Below are 16,963 nucleotides of genomic sequence, written 5' to 3' on the forward strand. Positions count from 1 at the left end.
TATAGATACATTTTATTTATGTAGCAGCATGTTGGAGTCCAGAAATCGGGTTTAAACATTAGCGGGACATGCATCTGGGTTTGTTTTTGTATTATTCAGAATATAAAATGTACTTCTTCTATATATAAATTTTGTCAATTTCTGTTCGAATACATTTGTACAACCATGCATGTCTTTCCTCAATCTCCTCTTTGAAGTGATTGTGACCTATTCACACAGGTTTCCCTGACATATGTGCGTTTTTTACACACCCTAGGTACATACATATGAATGCGTATTTGAAAATTTAAATAATAATTCTTCTACATGTAATAAGTTCTTTACACTTTGCGAACATATGTATGCCCCTAAATGTGTACTTTTGTCTTAACCAACACTTTTGTATGTTATACTATGTATATTTTACTTTGTGGTTGTAAGGGGTTAATGTCTGACTCCAGGAGGTCGGTCATGTGAGCAATCACTTTTCCTTCCACCTGGGAGAACCATGTCATTTCCTCTATATATACCCAGACAAATGTGGTTTTATCTTATGTACGATTAAGGGTGCTAACGCATCTGAAACGCGTCACATTGACCCCTGTTATGGCTTTTTAAGCATTAAAGAATCCGTTTTGCACGAATCTTGGCGCTGGACATCCAGTTTCTTGTTTTAGTATATAGAACTGAAATAGTGACTAGTGATAAATCATAACACAAATACAACACATACAAATACAACACACACAAATACAAATACAACACAACACACAAATACAACACAACACATACAAATACAACAACACATCCACCATTTGTATTTTGATCTAATTGCTTCTTAGCATAATTTAAAAACTAACAGGTTGTTAGTATACATTTTGATCATAAAGTATAAGCCCACTCGCCACGTCAAGGCCGCCTAGTCAGAGTGGGTCCCTAACGGAACACTGGTGTAGCCCCCGGCGGTGACCACTGCCTCCGAGGCACCATGCCCACAGGTATGTATACAACAACCTGTTAGTTTATTAGATTATGCTGAGAAGCAAGTAGCTCAAATTACAAATGGTGGATGTGCGGCTGTGTTTCTCTATTTGTGTTGCACATTTGTAGTCTCTCCCTCCTTCCATACCAGCACTCCACCCATTTGGCCCAGGCGTTTTTAATTAGCAGGAGACTGTATAAGGGTTTCTGGCCCAGGGGCTTGGTTGGGCAGTAGTGGGGCTGGCTGGTCACTGGGTCGCTCCCCTTGTGGGCATGGTGTCTCGGAGGCAGTGGTCACCGCCCAGCGCTACGCCAGTTTTAGGTTGGGGACTCACTCTCCTTGACGTGGCGAGTGGGCTTATACTTTATGATCAAAATGTATACTAACAACCTGTTAGATTTTTAATTATGCTGAGAAGCAAGTAGATCAAATTACACATGGTGGAAGTGCGGCTGTGTCTCTCTATTTGTGTTATAAATCATAATAAATGATATTATAGTGTGAATAGTGATAGATCAATGAGAGGGTAAGTTCACATGTGTAATTTGCTGCATATTTTCTGCTGCCGATTTCTTACCAATTGCAGCCAATCTGTAGGAAAGACAGCAGCAGAAAATCTGCAGCAAAACCACACATATGAACTTACCACCACAGTGCCATAGAGCAGGAATAATGACTAGAGGTCACTTACAATATGATTTATCACTACTAATGCTCTGACGGTATTACACTACGATTTATCACTACAAACTTTTTACACTGAATAAAAACATTGTGATGTATCACTTCATACAGTATGACCGTTACACTAATGTATCACTATTCATACTGTGTTACATTGTTACACTACGACTGATCACTATTCATACTGTGTTACATTGTTACACTATGACTGATCACTATTCATACTGTGTTACACTAGGACTGATCACTATTCATACTGTGTTACATTGTTACACTATGACTGATCACTATTCATACTGTGTTACACTAGGACTGATCACTATTCATACTGTGTTACATTGTTATACTACGACTGATCACTATTCATACTGTGTTACATTGTTACACTATGACTGATCACTATTCATACTGTGTTACATTGTTACACTACGACTGATCACTATTCATACTGTGTTACATTGTTACACTACGACTGATCACTATTCATACTGTGTTACATTGTTACACTACGACTGATCACTATTCATACTGTGTTACATTGTTACACTGACTGATCACTATTCATACTGTGTTACATTGTTACACTACGACTGATCACTATTCATACTGTGTTACATTGTTACACTACGACTGATCACTATTCATACTGTTACATTGTTACACTACGACTGATCACTATTCATACTGTTACATTGTTACACTACGACTGATCACTATTCATACTGTGACATTATTATACTATGACTGATCACTATTCATACTGTGACATTATTATACTATGACTGATCACTATTCATACTGTGACATTATTATACTATGACTGATCACTATTCATACTGTGGCATTATTATACTATGACTGATCACTATTCATACTGTGACATTATTATACTATGACTGATCACTATTCATACTGTGGCATTATTATACTATGACTGATCACTATTCATACTGTGACATTATTATACTATGACTGATCACTATTCATACTGTGACATTATTATACTATGACTGATCACTATTCATACTGTGTTACATTGTTACACTGACTGATCACTATTCATACTGTTACATTGTTACACTACGACTGATCACTATTCATACTGTTACATTGTTACACTACGACTGATCACTATTCATACTGTATTACATTGTTACACTACGACTGATCACTATTCATACTGTGTTACATTGTTACACTGACTGATCACTATTCATACTGTGTTACATTGTTACACTACGACTGATCACTATTCATACTGTTACATTGTTACACTACGACTGATCACTATTCATACTGTGTTACATTGTTACACTACGACTGATCACTATTCATACTGTGTTACATTGTTACACTACGACTGATCACTATTCATACTGTGACATTATTATACTATGACTGATCACTATTCATACTGTGACATTATTATACTATGACTGATCACTATTCATACTGTGACATTATTATACTATGACTGATCACTATTCATACTGTGACATTATTATACTATGACTGATCACTATTCATACTGTGACATTATTATACTATGACTGATCACTATTCATACTGTGACATTATTATACTATGACTGATCACTATTCATACTGTGACATTATTATACTATGACTGATCACTATTCATACTGTGACATTATTATACTATGACTGATCACTATTCATACTATGACATAATTATACTATGACTGATCACTATTCATACTATGACATAATTATACTATGACTGATCACTATTCATACTATGACATAATTATACTATGACTGATCACTATTCATACTATGACATAATTATACTATGACTGATCACTATTCATACTATGACATAATTATACTATGACTGATCACTGCTCCTGGCTTCATGATATATCACTATACATGGGTTTATATCTGAAGTTAAAAAGACAGCTGACCCTCCATCCCGGATCAGTCTGGCAGAGGATACCCTCAGTGCCCCTCTGGTAATAAGCTTGGGTACACTCAGTGACCCTCTGGTAATAAGCTTGGGTACACTCTGCATCCCCACTAATAATTTAGGGTACACTCAGTGTCACCCTGGTGTTCAGTCTGCCAGTGGATTCACTCAGTGCCCCCTGCTGGTTAGTCTGGATACACTGTGTCCCTTGGCAATAAGATTGGGTACCAGGGACCCCCTGGTGATCAGCATAGGGTAGGTACACTTTTGGGGACCCCCTGGTGATCAGCATAGGGTGGGTAGACTTTGGGGCCCCCCTGGCGATTAGTATAGGGTGGGTACACTTTGGGTACCCCCTGGTGATCAGTATGGAGTGGGTACACTTTGAGGCCCCCCTGGTGATCAGTATGGGGTGGGTATACTTTGGGGACCCCCTGGTGATTAGTATGGGGTGGGTACACTTTGGGGACCCCCTGGTGATCAGCATGGGGTAGGTACACTTTGGGGATCCCCTGGTGATCAGCATAGGGTAGGTACACTTTGGGGATCCCCTGGTGATCAGCATAGGGTAGGTACACTTTGGGGATCCCCTGGTGATCAGCATAGGGTAGGTACACTTTGGGGATCCCCTGGTGATCAGCATAGGGTGGGTACACTTTGGGGATCCCCTGGTGATCAGCATAAGGTGGGTACACTTTGGGGATCCCCTGGTGATCAGCATAGGGTGGGTACACTTTGGGGATCCCCTGGTGATCAGTATGGGGTGGGTACACTTTGGGGATCCCCTGGTGATCAGTATAGGGTGGGTACACTTTGGGGACCCCCTGGTGATCAGTATAGGGTGGGTACACTTTGGGGATCCCCTGGTGATCAGTATAGGGTGGGTACACTTTGGGGATCCCCTGGTGATCAGTATAGGGTGGGTACACTTTGGGGATCCCCTGGTGATCAGTATAGGGTGGGTACACTTTGGGGACCCCCTGGTGATCAGTATAGGGAGGGTACACTTTGGGGGCCCCCTGGTGATCAGTATGGGGTGGGTACACTTTGGGGATCCCCTGGTGATCAGTATAGGGTGGGTACACTTTGGGGATCCCCTGGTGATCAGTATAGGGTGGGTACACTTTGGGGCCCCCCTGGCGATTAGTATAGGGTGGGTACACTTTGGGGATCCCCTGGTGATCAGTATGGGGTGGGTACACTTTGGCACACTCACTCGTCGTCCTTCATGATGCCCTCCTCGGTGATGGGCCGGACCGGGGCTATGTGGCCGGTGTCGGTGCTGTAGTTGCGGAAGCACACCGTCAGCTTCTCGTCAAAGTCGTTGACCAGATCCTCCATGGACTTGAAGCCGCCCATGATGTCCACTGAGAAGTTGTTGTCCAGCTCGGTCAGGTCCTCCAGGGAGTTAAGGCCGCTGTCAGGGGGACCGGCTCCGGGGGACGGGCCGGGGGAGTTGGAGTTCACCTTATCCAGGCGGTTCTTAGTCCCGGGAGAGGAGGACGGAGGACGGAACTCATAGAAGTCCTGCCAGTCCTCATCAAACTGTGCGAGCGGCGCCGCCATGTCCGTGCTGGGGGTCCCGGGCTGTGTGCGCAGGAGGGGGCGCTCCCGATCCCCCCACTCGTTCCCGACCACTTAGTGCACTGGCTGCGCTCCGCCCGCACTCCGCTCCTCTCCTGTCTCCCGCACACGTCCTGGCTGCCACTGTTTATACTGGGGGCATCATACTTGACGTCCTTGCGGGATCTAAGCCCTGAATGAAGGGGAATGTGGGCGAGGCCAATGTCACATGACGAAGAAGGGGACGCGCGGGAGGCCATTTTAGTTCCTGGCAGGACGTCACTTGCGTCGTGTTTACAATTCTACAACTGAGGAAACGAGTCACGTGACCTGCTGCTTGGCGTGGTGGTGTTTATCCCCTTGAGGACGAGCGGCGGCGTGAGGATCCGAGCAGCAGCAGCAGCAGATGAGGCCCGTGTGCATCCTGCTGTCGCATAAGTGCAACTCCCAGCATGCACAGCTAAGGGGATACTGGGAGTTGTAGTTTTGTAACAGCTGGAGACACACAACTACAACTCCCAGCATGCTCTTTGGCTGTATGTGCATGCTAGGAGTTGTAGTTATGGAAGAGCCAGTGGCCCTTTTTTCCACTAGCTCTTGCATAACTACAACTGACATGGACACGGACATGCTGAGAGTTGTAGTTATGTATATTCAGCTATTGCATAACTACAAAGCCTAGCATGCCTTTTGACTATCCATGCATGCTGAGAGTTGTAATTATGCAACAGCTGGACGCACACGGGTTTAGGGTGCGTTCACACGCTTGTAACTAGCAACAAGTTTCCCGCTGCGAGTTACGCTACCATTCATTTTAATGGGTCCGCGGACAGTCTGCAAATCTGACACTATTGCGGACTGTCTAGTAATAGCGTGTGAACGCACCCTTACAGTAAGTATCCTGCTCCCAGTTTGAGTTGTGGAAAATCTGCTGTGGCTCAAACTTGTAGCGGGAAACTCGTTGTAAACCCCACTTGTGTGTTCATAGTGTAAAAGCACCAAAACACTGCACTACACTACACTACATGTACACAAAATAAAGAATAAAACACTACGGGGGAGATTTATCAAAACCTGTCCAGAGGAAAAGTTGCCCATAGCAACCAATCAGATCGCTTCTTTCATTTTTAACAAGGCCTCTGCAAAGTGAAAGAAGCGATCTGATTGGTTGCTATGGGCAACTGGGCAACTTTTCCTTTTCACAGGTTTTGATAAATCTTCCCCTACATACGCACACCATTACACAGTACCCCCCATAAATATTAAAAACAAGTGGTACGCCACTGTTTCCTAAATGGAGCCTCCAGATGTTGCAAAACAAAAACTCCCAGCATGCAGGACAGCCATTGACTGTCTAGGCATGCTGGGAGTTGTAGTTGTGCAACAGCTGGGGGCACCCTGTTTGGGAAACACTGCCATAGGGTATGCAAATCCCTAATTTAGTCCTCAAATGCGCATGGCGCTCTCTCACTTTGGAGCCCTGTCATATTTCAAGGCAACAGTTTAGCGCCACATATGGGGTACCATACTTGGGATAAATTGTGCTACACATTTTTGGGGGGCTTTTTCTCCTTTTACCCCTTATGAAAAGAAAAAGTTGGGGGCTACACCAGCCTGTTAGTGTAAAAAAAATTAAAATGGTGTTGCCTCATACTTTATATTTTCACAAGATATAAAAGGAGAAAAAGACCCCCAAAATTTGTAGCACAATTTATCCCAAGTACAGTACCCCATATGTGGCACTAAACTGTTGCTTTGAAATATGACAGGGCTCCGGAGTTAGAGCCATGCACATTTGAGGAATTCCGGAAATACCACATGTGGACATGAAGTGATCTGCAGGCGCACAACATGTTTCATAGAGCGCCATGTACACGTGAGGCCTAAATTGGTGATTTGCACATGGGTGGCTGATCCTTGCAGTGGTTCTGACATCAACGCAGAAAAAAAGAAAACGCCTTTTTGGAAATGCCACCCCTCACAGAATGTAATAGGGGGTGCAGTGAGCATTTACATCCCACAGGTGTCTGACAGATTTTTGGAACAGTGGTCCGAGAAAATTAAAAATTCAATTTTTCATATTCACAGTCCACTTTTTCAAAAATGTGTCAAACGCCAGTAAATGTTCACTGTACCCCTTATTACATTTCGTGAGAGGTGTCGTTTCCAATATGGTGTCGCATGTGGGTGGTTTTCACTTTCAGGGACCATTGGGGCTTTATTAATGCGACATGGCCAAAAACTATTCCAGCCAAATTCTCTGTCCAAAAGCCAAATGGCGCTTCTTCCCTCATGCACCCCCTGAACACTTTACATCCCCATATGGGGTATTTCCATACTTGGGAGAAATTGGGTTACAAATTTGGGTGGGCTTTTTCTCATATTATTCCTAGTAAAAATAAAAAATTAGGGGATACACCAGCATTTTAGAGTAAAAATGTCCACGGCCAACTGTTCCAAAATTGTGTCCAACACCTGTGGGGTGTAAATGCTCACTGCACACCACATTCCTTGAGGGGTTTAGTTTTCAAAATGGGGTCACAGGAGGGGGGTTTCCACTGTCCTTGCACCATGGTGGCTTTGTAAGTGTGACATGGCCCCCAAAAACTATTCCGGCTAAATTCTCTCTCCAAAAGCCAAATGGAGCTTCTTCCCTTCTGAGCAATGTTGTGCGCCCGCAGGGCACCTTATGTCAACATTTGGGGTATTTCCTTACTCGAGAAAAATTGGGCTACAAATTTTGGGGGAGTTTCCTCCTATTACCCCTTGTGAAAATGAAAAATTTGGGGTAATACCAACATCTTAGTGAAAACAATAACATTTTTCATTTTCATGTCCTACTTTAAAGTTCGTCAAACACCTGTGGGGTGTTATGGCTCACTGTACCCCTTGTTATGTTCCTTGAGGGGTGTAATTTTCCAAATATTGTGTCATGTGTTTTTTTTTTTTTAGCTGTTCTGGCACCATGGAGGGGGGCTTCTTAAATGTGAGATGCCCCCTAAAAAAACATTTTAGCAAAATTCTATCTTCAAAAGGCAAATTTTGGTCTTTCTGAGCCTTGTAGTGCGCCCGCATAGCACTTTGCATTCACATATGGGGTATTTCCTTACTGAAAAGAAATAGGGTTACAACATTTGGGGGCTTTTTCTCCTATTACCCCTTGTGAAAATAAAACATTTTAGGGTAACACCAGCATTTTAGTGAAAAAAATAAAAACTTTCAGTTTCACTTTCACGTCCCACTTTAACAAAAGTTTGTTAACAACCTGTGGGGTGTTAAGGCTCCCTGTACCCCTTGTTACGTTCCTTGAGGTGTGTTGTTTTCCAAAAAGTGTGCCATGTGTTTGTTTGTTTTCTTGTGTTTTTTTTTTGCTGTTCTGGTCCCATGGGACTTCCTAAATGGGACATGCCCCCCCCCCCCCCCCCCAAAAAAAAAAAAAAAACAATTTCAGCAAAATTCACTCTCCAAAAGCCCAATGTTGCTCCTTCCTTTCTCAGCCCTCTAGTGCACCCGCATAGTGCTTTTACATCCACATATGAGGTATTTCCATACTCAAGAGAAATTGGGTTACAAATTTGGGGGGGGGGGCTTTTTCTCCTTTTACCCCTTGAACAAATGAACAAAATGGGTTTACAAGAACATGTTCGGGTAAAAAAAAATCTAGATTTTGAGTTTTCTCCTTCACTTTGCTACTATTCGTGTGAAACACCTAAAGGGTTAACAAACTTTCTGAATGTCATTTTGAATACTTAGAGGGGTGCAGTTTCTATAATGGTGTCATTTATAGGGGATTGGAAATTGCTGCTAAACTTTGAAGCCCTCTGATGTCTTCAAAAAGTAAAAACTTGAAAGCCTTATGATGCCAATATAAAGTACCGTATTTATCGGGGTATACCATGCACCGGCCTATAACACGCACCCTCATTTTACCAAGGATATTTGGGTAAAAAAAGTCCATCCATGGTAAAATGAGGGTGCTTGTGTGTGCATGCGTATACCCCGATACACCCCCAGGAAAGGCAGCGGGTGAGAGGCCATCGCTGCCGGCTTCTCTGCCCCTGCCTTTCCTGGGGTCTAGAGCCCTGCTGCCGCCGCTTCTCTCCCGCTGGCTATCGGCGCCACTGCCCGTTTTCTCCCCCCTGCTGGAGCCCCATTTCCGGCACCGATAGCCAGGGAGAGAGAAGCGGCGCCGGCAATCGGGCAGCGGCGCTGACAGCCAGGGGGAGAGAAGGGGCAGCGGCACCCATTGCCGGCACCGCTGCCTTCCCCCATCCCCGGTTGCATAATTACCTGTTGCTGGGGTCGGGTCCGCGGTGCTTCAGGCCTCCGGTGTGCGTCCCATGCGTCGTTGCTATGCACTGCATGGCACGGCGCAATGACGAGTGATGTCTTTGCGCCGGGCCGTGCAGCGCATAGCAACGACGCAGGGGACGCACACCGGAGGCCTGAAGCAGCGCGGACCCGACCCCGGCAACAGGTAATTATGCAACCAGGGATGGGGGGAGGCAACGGGGCAGCGGCTCCAGCAATGGGTGCCGCTGCCCCTTCTCTCCCCCTGGCTGTAGGCGCCGCTGCCCCATTGCCGGTGCCGCTTGTCTCCCCCTGGCTATCAGCGCCGGCAATGGGGTGGCGGCAACGATAGTCAGGGGGAGAGAACGGGCAGCGACGCCGATAGCCAGGGGGAGAGAAGGGCAGGCAGGGGCAGAGAAGCCGGCAGCGCTGGCGGTCTCTGCACCTGCAAAGCCGCTGCAGTTCATTGATTTAAAGCACCCGCTTTAAATCATTGAACTGCAGCGGCTTAACGGCGTATAACACGCAGGCAGACTTTAGGCTAAAAATTTTAGCATAAAAAGTGCGTGTTATATGCCGATAAATACGGTAGATATATTGTATATGTGAATCAATATATAATTTATTTGGCATGTGTATTTTCCTTAGCAGGAAGCAGAGAGCTTCAAAGTTAGAAAAAAGCAAATATTTTAAAATTTGAAATGATGCAAGTATCACTAACATAACGTAGAATATGTCACGAAAAAAACAGTCTTGGAATCAGAATGCTAAATAAAAGCATCCCAGAGTTATTAATGGATAAAGTGACACAGGTTATACAGTGGTCCCTCAACATATGATGGTAATTCTTTCCAAATGAACCATCATTAGTTGAAACCATCGTATGTTGAGAGATCCGTGCAATGTAAGGAATAGCAAATTATACTCGCCTGTCCCCGCTGCTCCGGTACGTCACCGCTGCCCGTGGCGATGTGATGACGACGAAGGAGAGCAACGGTGATTCAGGGGATCCTGAAGAGGATGGTCCGGAGCGCCGGGGACAGGTGAGTGATCGTCAGCGGACCACACGGGGCACTGTAAACAGCTATCCGGCGGCAGCTGAAGAAGTCTATGCTGCCGGATAGCCATTTATGCGATGGCCCCGACACACAAAAGCATCGTAGGTTGATGCTGCCTTCAACATGTGATGGCCTCTGAGAGGCCATCGAATGTTGAAATTATCGTATGTCGGGGCCATCGTAGGTCGGGGGGTCACTGTATTTGCAAAAAATGGCTATATCCTTAAGGTCAAAATGGTCTGCGTCCTTAAGGGGTTATGCTGCGCCGTTCATAAACATATTGGGGGGGGGGGATTTATCAGGAATGGTGTAGGGGAACCAATCTTCTACAACTTTAATTTATGTGGTGGTAATATGTATGTGCGCCAAATTTATTAAATGGTTTGTTAATAAATATGGTGCTAGTACACATTACGCTTCAGTACACCACTTTGTATGTTTTCACCTTTTATACTTTTTGACTCGTTGCACCAAAATGTGTGACTTTTACAAATGCTGTCCACAGTAAGCCAGGTCTGGGCTGGTCTAGATTTGAGGCAAATCGAGGGCTTTGTGACAAATTGTGCGATAAATTCATGACCACTGCAAAAGTTTTCCAGACTATGGCATAGCTACACTATTTCAGGAACAGCATCTAAAGCAAAAGTCACATTCAGAAATCTTTAAAGCGAAACTGTCAATATTTGACCCCTAAAGCTACTCATAGCATGTAAAAGCTGTGTAGCACAGTAATTGAGATATACCATTTATTGTGTAATTGTTGGCTTTATGACTGTAAAAACTGCTTTTATTCAGAGTCATGCACAGTCAGAGAGGCGTGGTGGGGGTCCGCAATCCCACGCTTAACAACGTTACGGCATGTATGAGCAATTTACAACGGCACTCGGCAGGGAGTGAGCAAGCTCTCTGCCCCTATTGGTCAGTGACCATGCGGGGAGGAGGTGTTACATAGTGAATAAATATCTGTTAGGCTGGGTTCACACTACGTTTTCTCCCATACGGGAGCGCATACGGCAGGGGGGAGCTAAAACCTTGCGCTCCCGTATGCGCTCCTGTGTGTCATTCATTTCAATGAGCCGGCCGGAGTGAAACGTTCGGTCCGGTCGGCTCATTTTTGCGCCGTATGCGCTTTTCCCCCGGACCTAAAACTGTGGTCAGCCGGCTCATTGAAATTAATTACACACGGGAGCGCATACGAAGGCATACGGGAGCGCGAGGTTTTAGCTCCCCCCTGCCGTATGCGCTCCCGTATGGGAGAAAACGTAGTGTGAACTCACCCTTAGGCTGGGTTCACACTACGTTTTTTAACTACGGTTCCCGCATACGTTTTCTATCAAAACCTGTATGGGAAAAAAACAGATGGAACAGTATGGGAAAAAGTAAACCGTATGCGTTTTTAAACAGTATACTGTTTTTAAAAGTGCATACAGTTCCGTCAGTTTTTGTAGAAAAAAAACCCATACGTTTTTGAAAATTTTGTCAATTTTTAATGGGAGGGGACTTTAGGATTCAAATGCGCATGTGCAAAGTAAAAACGCATACATTTTTCCCGTATGGAACCGTATACATGTGCGTTTCCTATTGACGTCCATGTTAAAAAAAAAACGTATGTGGTTGCAGTACGGTTTTTAAACCGGAGACAAAATCGTGTTCGACCACTGTTTTGACTCTGTTTTAAAAACCGTACTGCAACCGCATACTTTTTTTTAACATGGACGTCAAGGGGAAACGCACATGTATACGGTTCCATACGGAAAAAACGTATACGTTTTTACTTTGCACATGTGCATTTGAATCCTAAAGTCCCCACCCAAGACACCTCCCATTAAAAATGGACAAAATTTTCAAAAACGTATGGTTTTTTTTTCTATAAAAACTGACGGAACTGTATGCACTTTTAAAAACAGTATACTGTTTAAAAACGCATACGGTTTACTTTTTCCCCCCATACTGTTCCATCCGTTTTTTTCCCCTACGGTTTTTGATAGAAAACGTATGCGGGAACCGTAGTTGAAAAACGTAGTGTAAACCCAGCCTTATATAGATTCCTTATGGGTTCCAATGCATTTGCCCTGTCGTAAATGTGTGTTCATCAGGGAACCACTATAAACGTGTGGATGGTTTGTACATAGGGTTGCCAGCCAGCCAGTATTTTACTGGCACAGCTGGTATTTTAGTGCCTCTGCTGGTAATTTTGTAGAAAAAATATGCAAAAAACTGTATTTTTTAGAAAAGAGCCCCCAGCCACTGCGGACAGAATCAAATGATGCGCCCTTAGCCCCACTGCCCTGGCCCTGCCTGCAGCCACCGCAGCTATTGTAAGGTCGCGGTCTGTGCGGCATAACAAACCGCCGATATAGGTCATAGCAGTAGATCATGACCCCGGACCGGAGGAGCAGTGGTAGGAGCACTGAAGTGGGACAGTACACAGACATACAGCCTCCAGCCATAAACTGCATATGGCTAGAGGCTGTAGGTCTGTGGGGGCCACTCCCTACCTAATGTGGGGGAACTACAACCTAATGTGGGGAACTATGCTCCCAACCTGCCTACCAGATGTGGGGGAACCGTACTGCCAACCTAATGTGGGGGAACTATACTGCCAATCTGGGTGCGGGCTGCGGGGGTTGTGACGTCAGGCCACGCCCCCTCAATGCAAGTCTATGGGAGAGGGCATGTCGACCACCGCATGATACCTCCCGAGACTAGACTTTGGATCCGCCCCTGTGCGGCGGTGGCTGCAGGGACTGACCAGGGACACCCTGACATTACACCGAGGAGCCGCGCAACAGGACGTCCCTCGTCAGTTCCGCCCTCCAGCACTGAGAGAAGCTGGCAGCTGCCTTTACACTTTACCTGAGCCTGCTGAAAACATACAGGCCAGGTAAGTAGGTACAGGCAGTGGGGGCACAGGGGGATCAATGGGAGAGGGGGGATCAATTGAAATGGTTGAATGGTTATGGCACAGGCAGATCGGTGGAAGGGTTGGATAATTAAATTGGAATGGTTATGGCACAAGGGGATCAGTGGAAGGGGGGGGGGATGAATCAATTGGATTGGTTATGATACAGGGTTCAGGGGGGGATCAATTGAAATGAGTAAGAGAATATGGCACAGGGGGAATCAACTGGAATGATTATGACACAGGGGGATCAGAGGCGGGGGATTAATTTGATGACACACATATATAATTATTTATCAAATTAGAATGGCAGGTATTTTTGGCCAGGAAAGGTGGCAACCCTATATGTACATAACACAGTCTCATGAAGATGCTTGGTTTTTACAATTCATCATGACCCACAGGGGATATTACTATGGGCAGAATAATAAATATAGAGACAGGGTAAAGATGTTTTCATCAGAGTCAAAAATCTTCCTCTTTTAATAGAGTATCAATGATTATATCCATTACTATATAACAAATGGTAACACAACGGCACTCACCATCCTATATGAACAAAATACCAGAGATGTAATGCTGGGTACAATCTGATAGGAAAACCAATAACCCAGCAGTAAATGATCACATAACATCTGGCATCCAACCTAGGACGGACCCAAATAAAAAAAGAGGTTGTATATCATAGACCCCAGAACAGTGAAACCTAAAGCGGGTTTGACAAATTGGTCTTGAATCTAGAAGCCAGCAGAAAAGGATTTTTTTTTTTCATTTAGAACAACAGAAATCCCCTGCCTGGTACTTTTTGTACAGTACAGGAACCTATATTTTTTGAAAAGGATACAAGAAATAATATATTTTCTTTCATGTCACTCCCTGTACCTCAGAATCAGTGGAGCAGAATGCTGACAGGCCAAATAGCATTAGCAATAAGGACTTGTAGGTGTGTGCTGAAGTGCCTTCAACTGAGCTGTCAACTAAAATGTAGGTACCCTAAAGGCCTTACTTTATGGGTAGATTCAGCATTGCTTGCAGTCACTAGTATCTTGTGCCAATAACAGGGTTAATGCAAAATTTAGTGAGACCTTGGAAGCACAAAGCCAAAATACTCCACTGGCTATGAAGATGTTTTCAGGACAACAGTCTGAATGTAGAGATGTAAAGGACAACACCATGCCGAATTATTTCCGGCTCCTAATCTGTAACCAATGTAATGCAGAATAAAATGCCTCCGGCAGTCTGACGGTGACTTATCAGGAAGTTTAATATACATTTTATTCCAAATATCAGATTGTTTGGTAACACACTGCCACCTAGTGGCTCTTTAGTCGCAATGTACAGCGGGTGAAAAAAGTATTGAACACGTCACCATTTGTCTCACTAAATATATTTCCAGATGTGTTATTGACATGGTAACATACATACATACAAAGAAACCATAACAAATACACTCAGAAATTAAGTTACACGCAATAATGTGAAATGACCTAGGAAAAACGTATTGAATACACTTACTAATATTTCTGTAAAATTTTGTACAAAAGCCTTTTTTTCAGAATATCTTGGTAAATTTGCCAATTCATCCTTCCTTCTGTGAACTTTGCCAGTACCATTTGCTGAAAAGCAGCCCCTACACCATGAGGTTCTCACCTCCATCTTCACTGTTGGCATTGTGTTTTTAGGGTAACACCATTTCCCCTCCAAACAGGGTGTGTATTATGGCATCCTGTTCCATTTTGCTCTCATCTGATCACACTATTCTCCCAGCTTTTCCAAATGTTGTGCAGCAAACTTTAAACAATTTTCCACATGCTTTTTATTCACCAATGGAGTCTTGTGTGGTGAGCGTGCATACAGGCCATGGCAGTGGAGTGCATGACTTACTGCTAATTCCAGGTCTTTATAAAGTTGTCCACAAGTGGTCCTTGCCTCTTGAACAACTCAGAAATCTTATGAGGAGAACTTGGTCGAGGCAAATTTACGGTGAAATGACTGTCTTTCCACTTCGGTATTATGGCCCCAACATTGCTCAGTGGAACATCCAGAAGCTTAGAAATGCGCCTGTCATGCATAACCGTCACTGTTATGTTTGCAACAATTAGGTTGTGAAGGTCTCCAGACAGCTCTTTGCTTTTACCCATCATGAGATGTGTCTTGTGTGACACCTTGGCAATAAGACATTTTTGTAGTCTTCAGTTGGGACTGAACCTGCTGATAAGGGGTTGAATTGCTTTTTAACAATCAAACCATGAAGCTTTTATTAACCCCTTAAGGACAGACCCATTTTTTACCTTAAAGGGGTACTCCGCTGCTCAGCGTTTGGATCAAAATGTTCCGAATGCTTAGAGCCGTGATGTCATGGCCCAGCCCCTCATGACGTCACGCCCGCCTCCTCAATGCAAGTCTATGGGAGGGGGCGTGACGGCTGTCACGCCCCCGCCCATAGACTTGCATTGAGGGGGCGGGTGGTGACATCATGGGGGTGGGGCTATGATGTCACGAGCTCCCGACAGCGGCTCTAAGCATTTGGAACATTTCAAAAAAAATAATTGACTGGGTCTCTTTAAATGGTAATAACTTTAGAACGCCGTTTCTGAGCGGAGCGATTCTGAGATAGTTTTTTCGTGACATATTGTAGTTTATATAAGTGATGCATTTTTGTTTACAGTACAATTATGGCGATACCCATTTTATATGGCTTTCTATGTAATTTTTCCTTTTCTGAGCAAAATTCTTTTTCTGCCATTCATTTTCCAACAGCCCTAACTTTTTTATTTTTGTCTGATGCCATTGAGTGAGGGCTTATTTTTTGCGGGATGAGTTGTACTTTTTATTGGTATCATTTTTACGAAACGTGCGGGATAATTTACATTATAGTTTTATAGTACACGTCATTACAGACGCGGCAATACCTATTATGTATATGATTTGTGTTTTTGATAATTTTGATGACAATACAGGGTTTTATTGGGAAAGGGGCATTTTTTTTTTTGCACTTCATACATGTATTGAACAACCTTTTATTATTTTATTTTTCACTTTTTGCAGGTTATACTATGCTGCAACACATTTGTACTGTGGCACAGTATGACCTGATCTGCTGCAGATACTACAGACTGTGCAAACCAGCCTGTGGATGGATCTCACAGGCTTCCGTAGCAGTCAGACAGGAGGTCATCATCTGACATCTTGCTGCCATAGCAACCAACGGCGACCCGTGATAGTAACGTGCCGCCGCTGTTGTTGATCAGGATTGATCACAGCATCGATGGGGTTAATGCTGCCGTGACCGGTGTGATCGTGGCCCCGGCAGCTGCGGCGGGTCCCGGCTGTCAATTGATTGACAGCCAGGTCCTGCTGCCGATCTCCTGCACTGCCCGCAGCAGTGCAGGAGATCGCTAGGATGTATGCATACGTCCCAGCGTGCGAACTTGTTGGGTGCTGGGACGTATGCATGCGTCCTATAGCGGGAAGGGGTTAAAGGGGTATTCCAGGAATCAAAGCACAATCCTGATCGGTTATCCACTGTACAGGTGACCGGAGGACTTGCGTCTCCTCTTGTGCTGGCTGTGGCTC

At 44.4% G+C, this 16,963-nt stretch overlaps 1 protein-coding gene across 5 annotated transcripts in view; it reads right to left on the reverse strand.

The window, feature by feature from the left end:
• FEZ2 (fasciculation and elongation protein zeta 2) overlaps window positions 1-5,405 on the reverse strand; it is a 91,449-nt gene extending 86,044 nt beyond the window's left edge. For 2 of the 5 annotated variants that reach the window (XR_008891500.1, XR_008891499.1), the window contains exon 1: window positions 4,791-5,402. Coding sequence is in view for 3 of the 5 variants with exons in the window: in XM_056567500.1 (XP_056423475.1) it covers window positions 4,791-5,140 (350 nt within the window). In the remaining 2 variants the exon portion in view is untranslated. Of the gene's footprint in view, window positions 1-4,790 lie in introns of all 5 variants that reach the window. The other 3 variants (XM_056567500.1, XM_056567502.1, XM_056567501.1) reach the window with 3 other exon arrangements.
• Between the last annotated feature and the right edge of the window lie 11,558 nt (window positions 5,406-16,963).

The sequence above is a fragment of the Hyla sarda genome, chromosome 3 (genome assembly GCF_029499605.1).
Source record: "Hyla sarda isolate aHylSar1 chromosome 3, aHylSar1.hap1, whole genome shotgun sequence".
Classification (NCBI taxonomy): Eukaryota; Metazoa; Chordata; class Amphibia; order Anura; family Hylidae; genus Hyla; species Hyla sarda.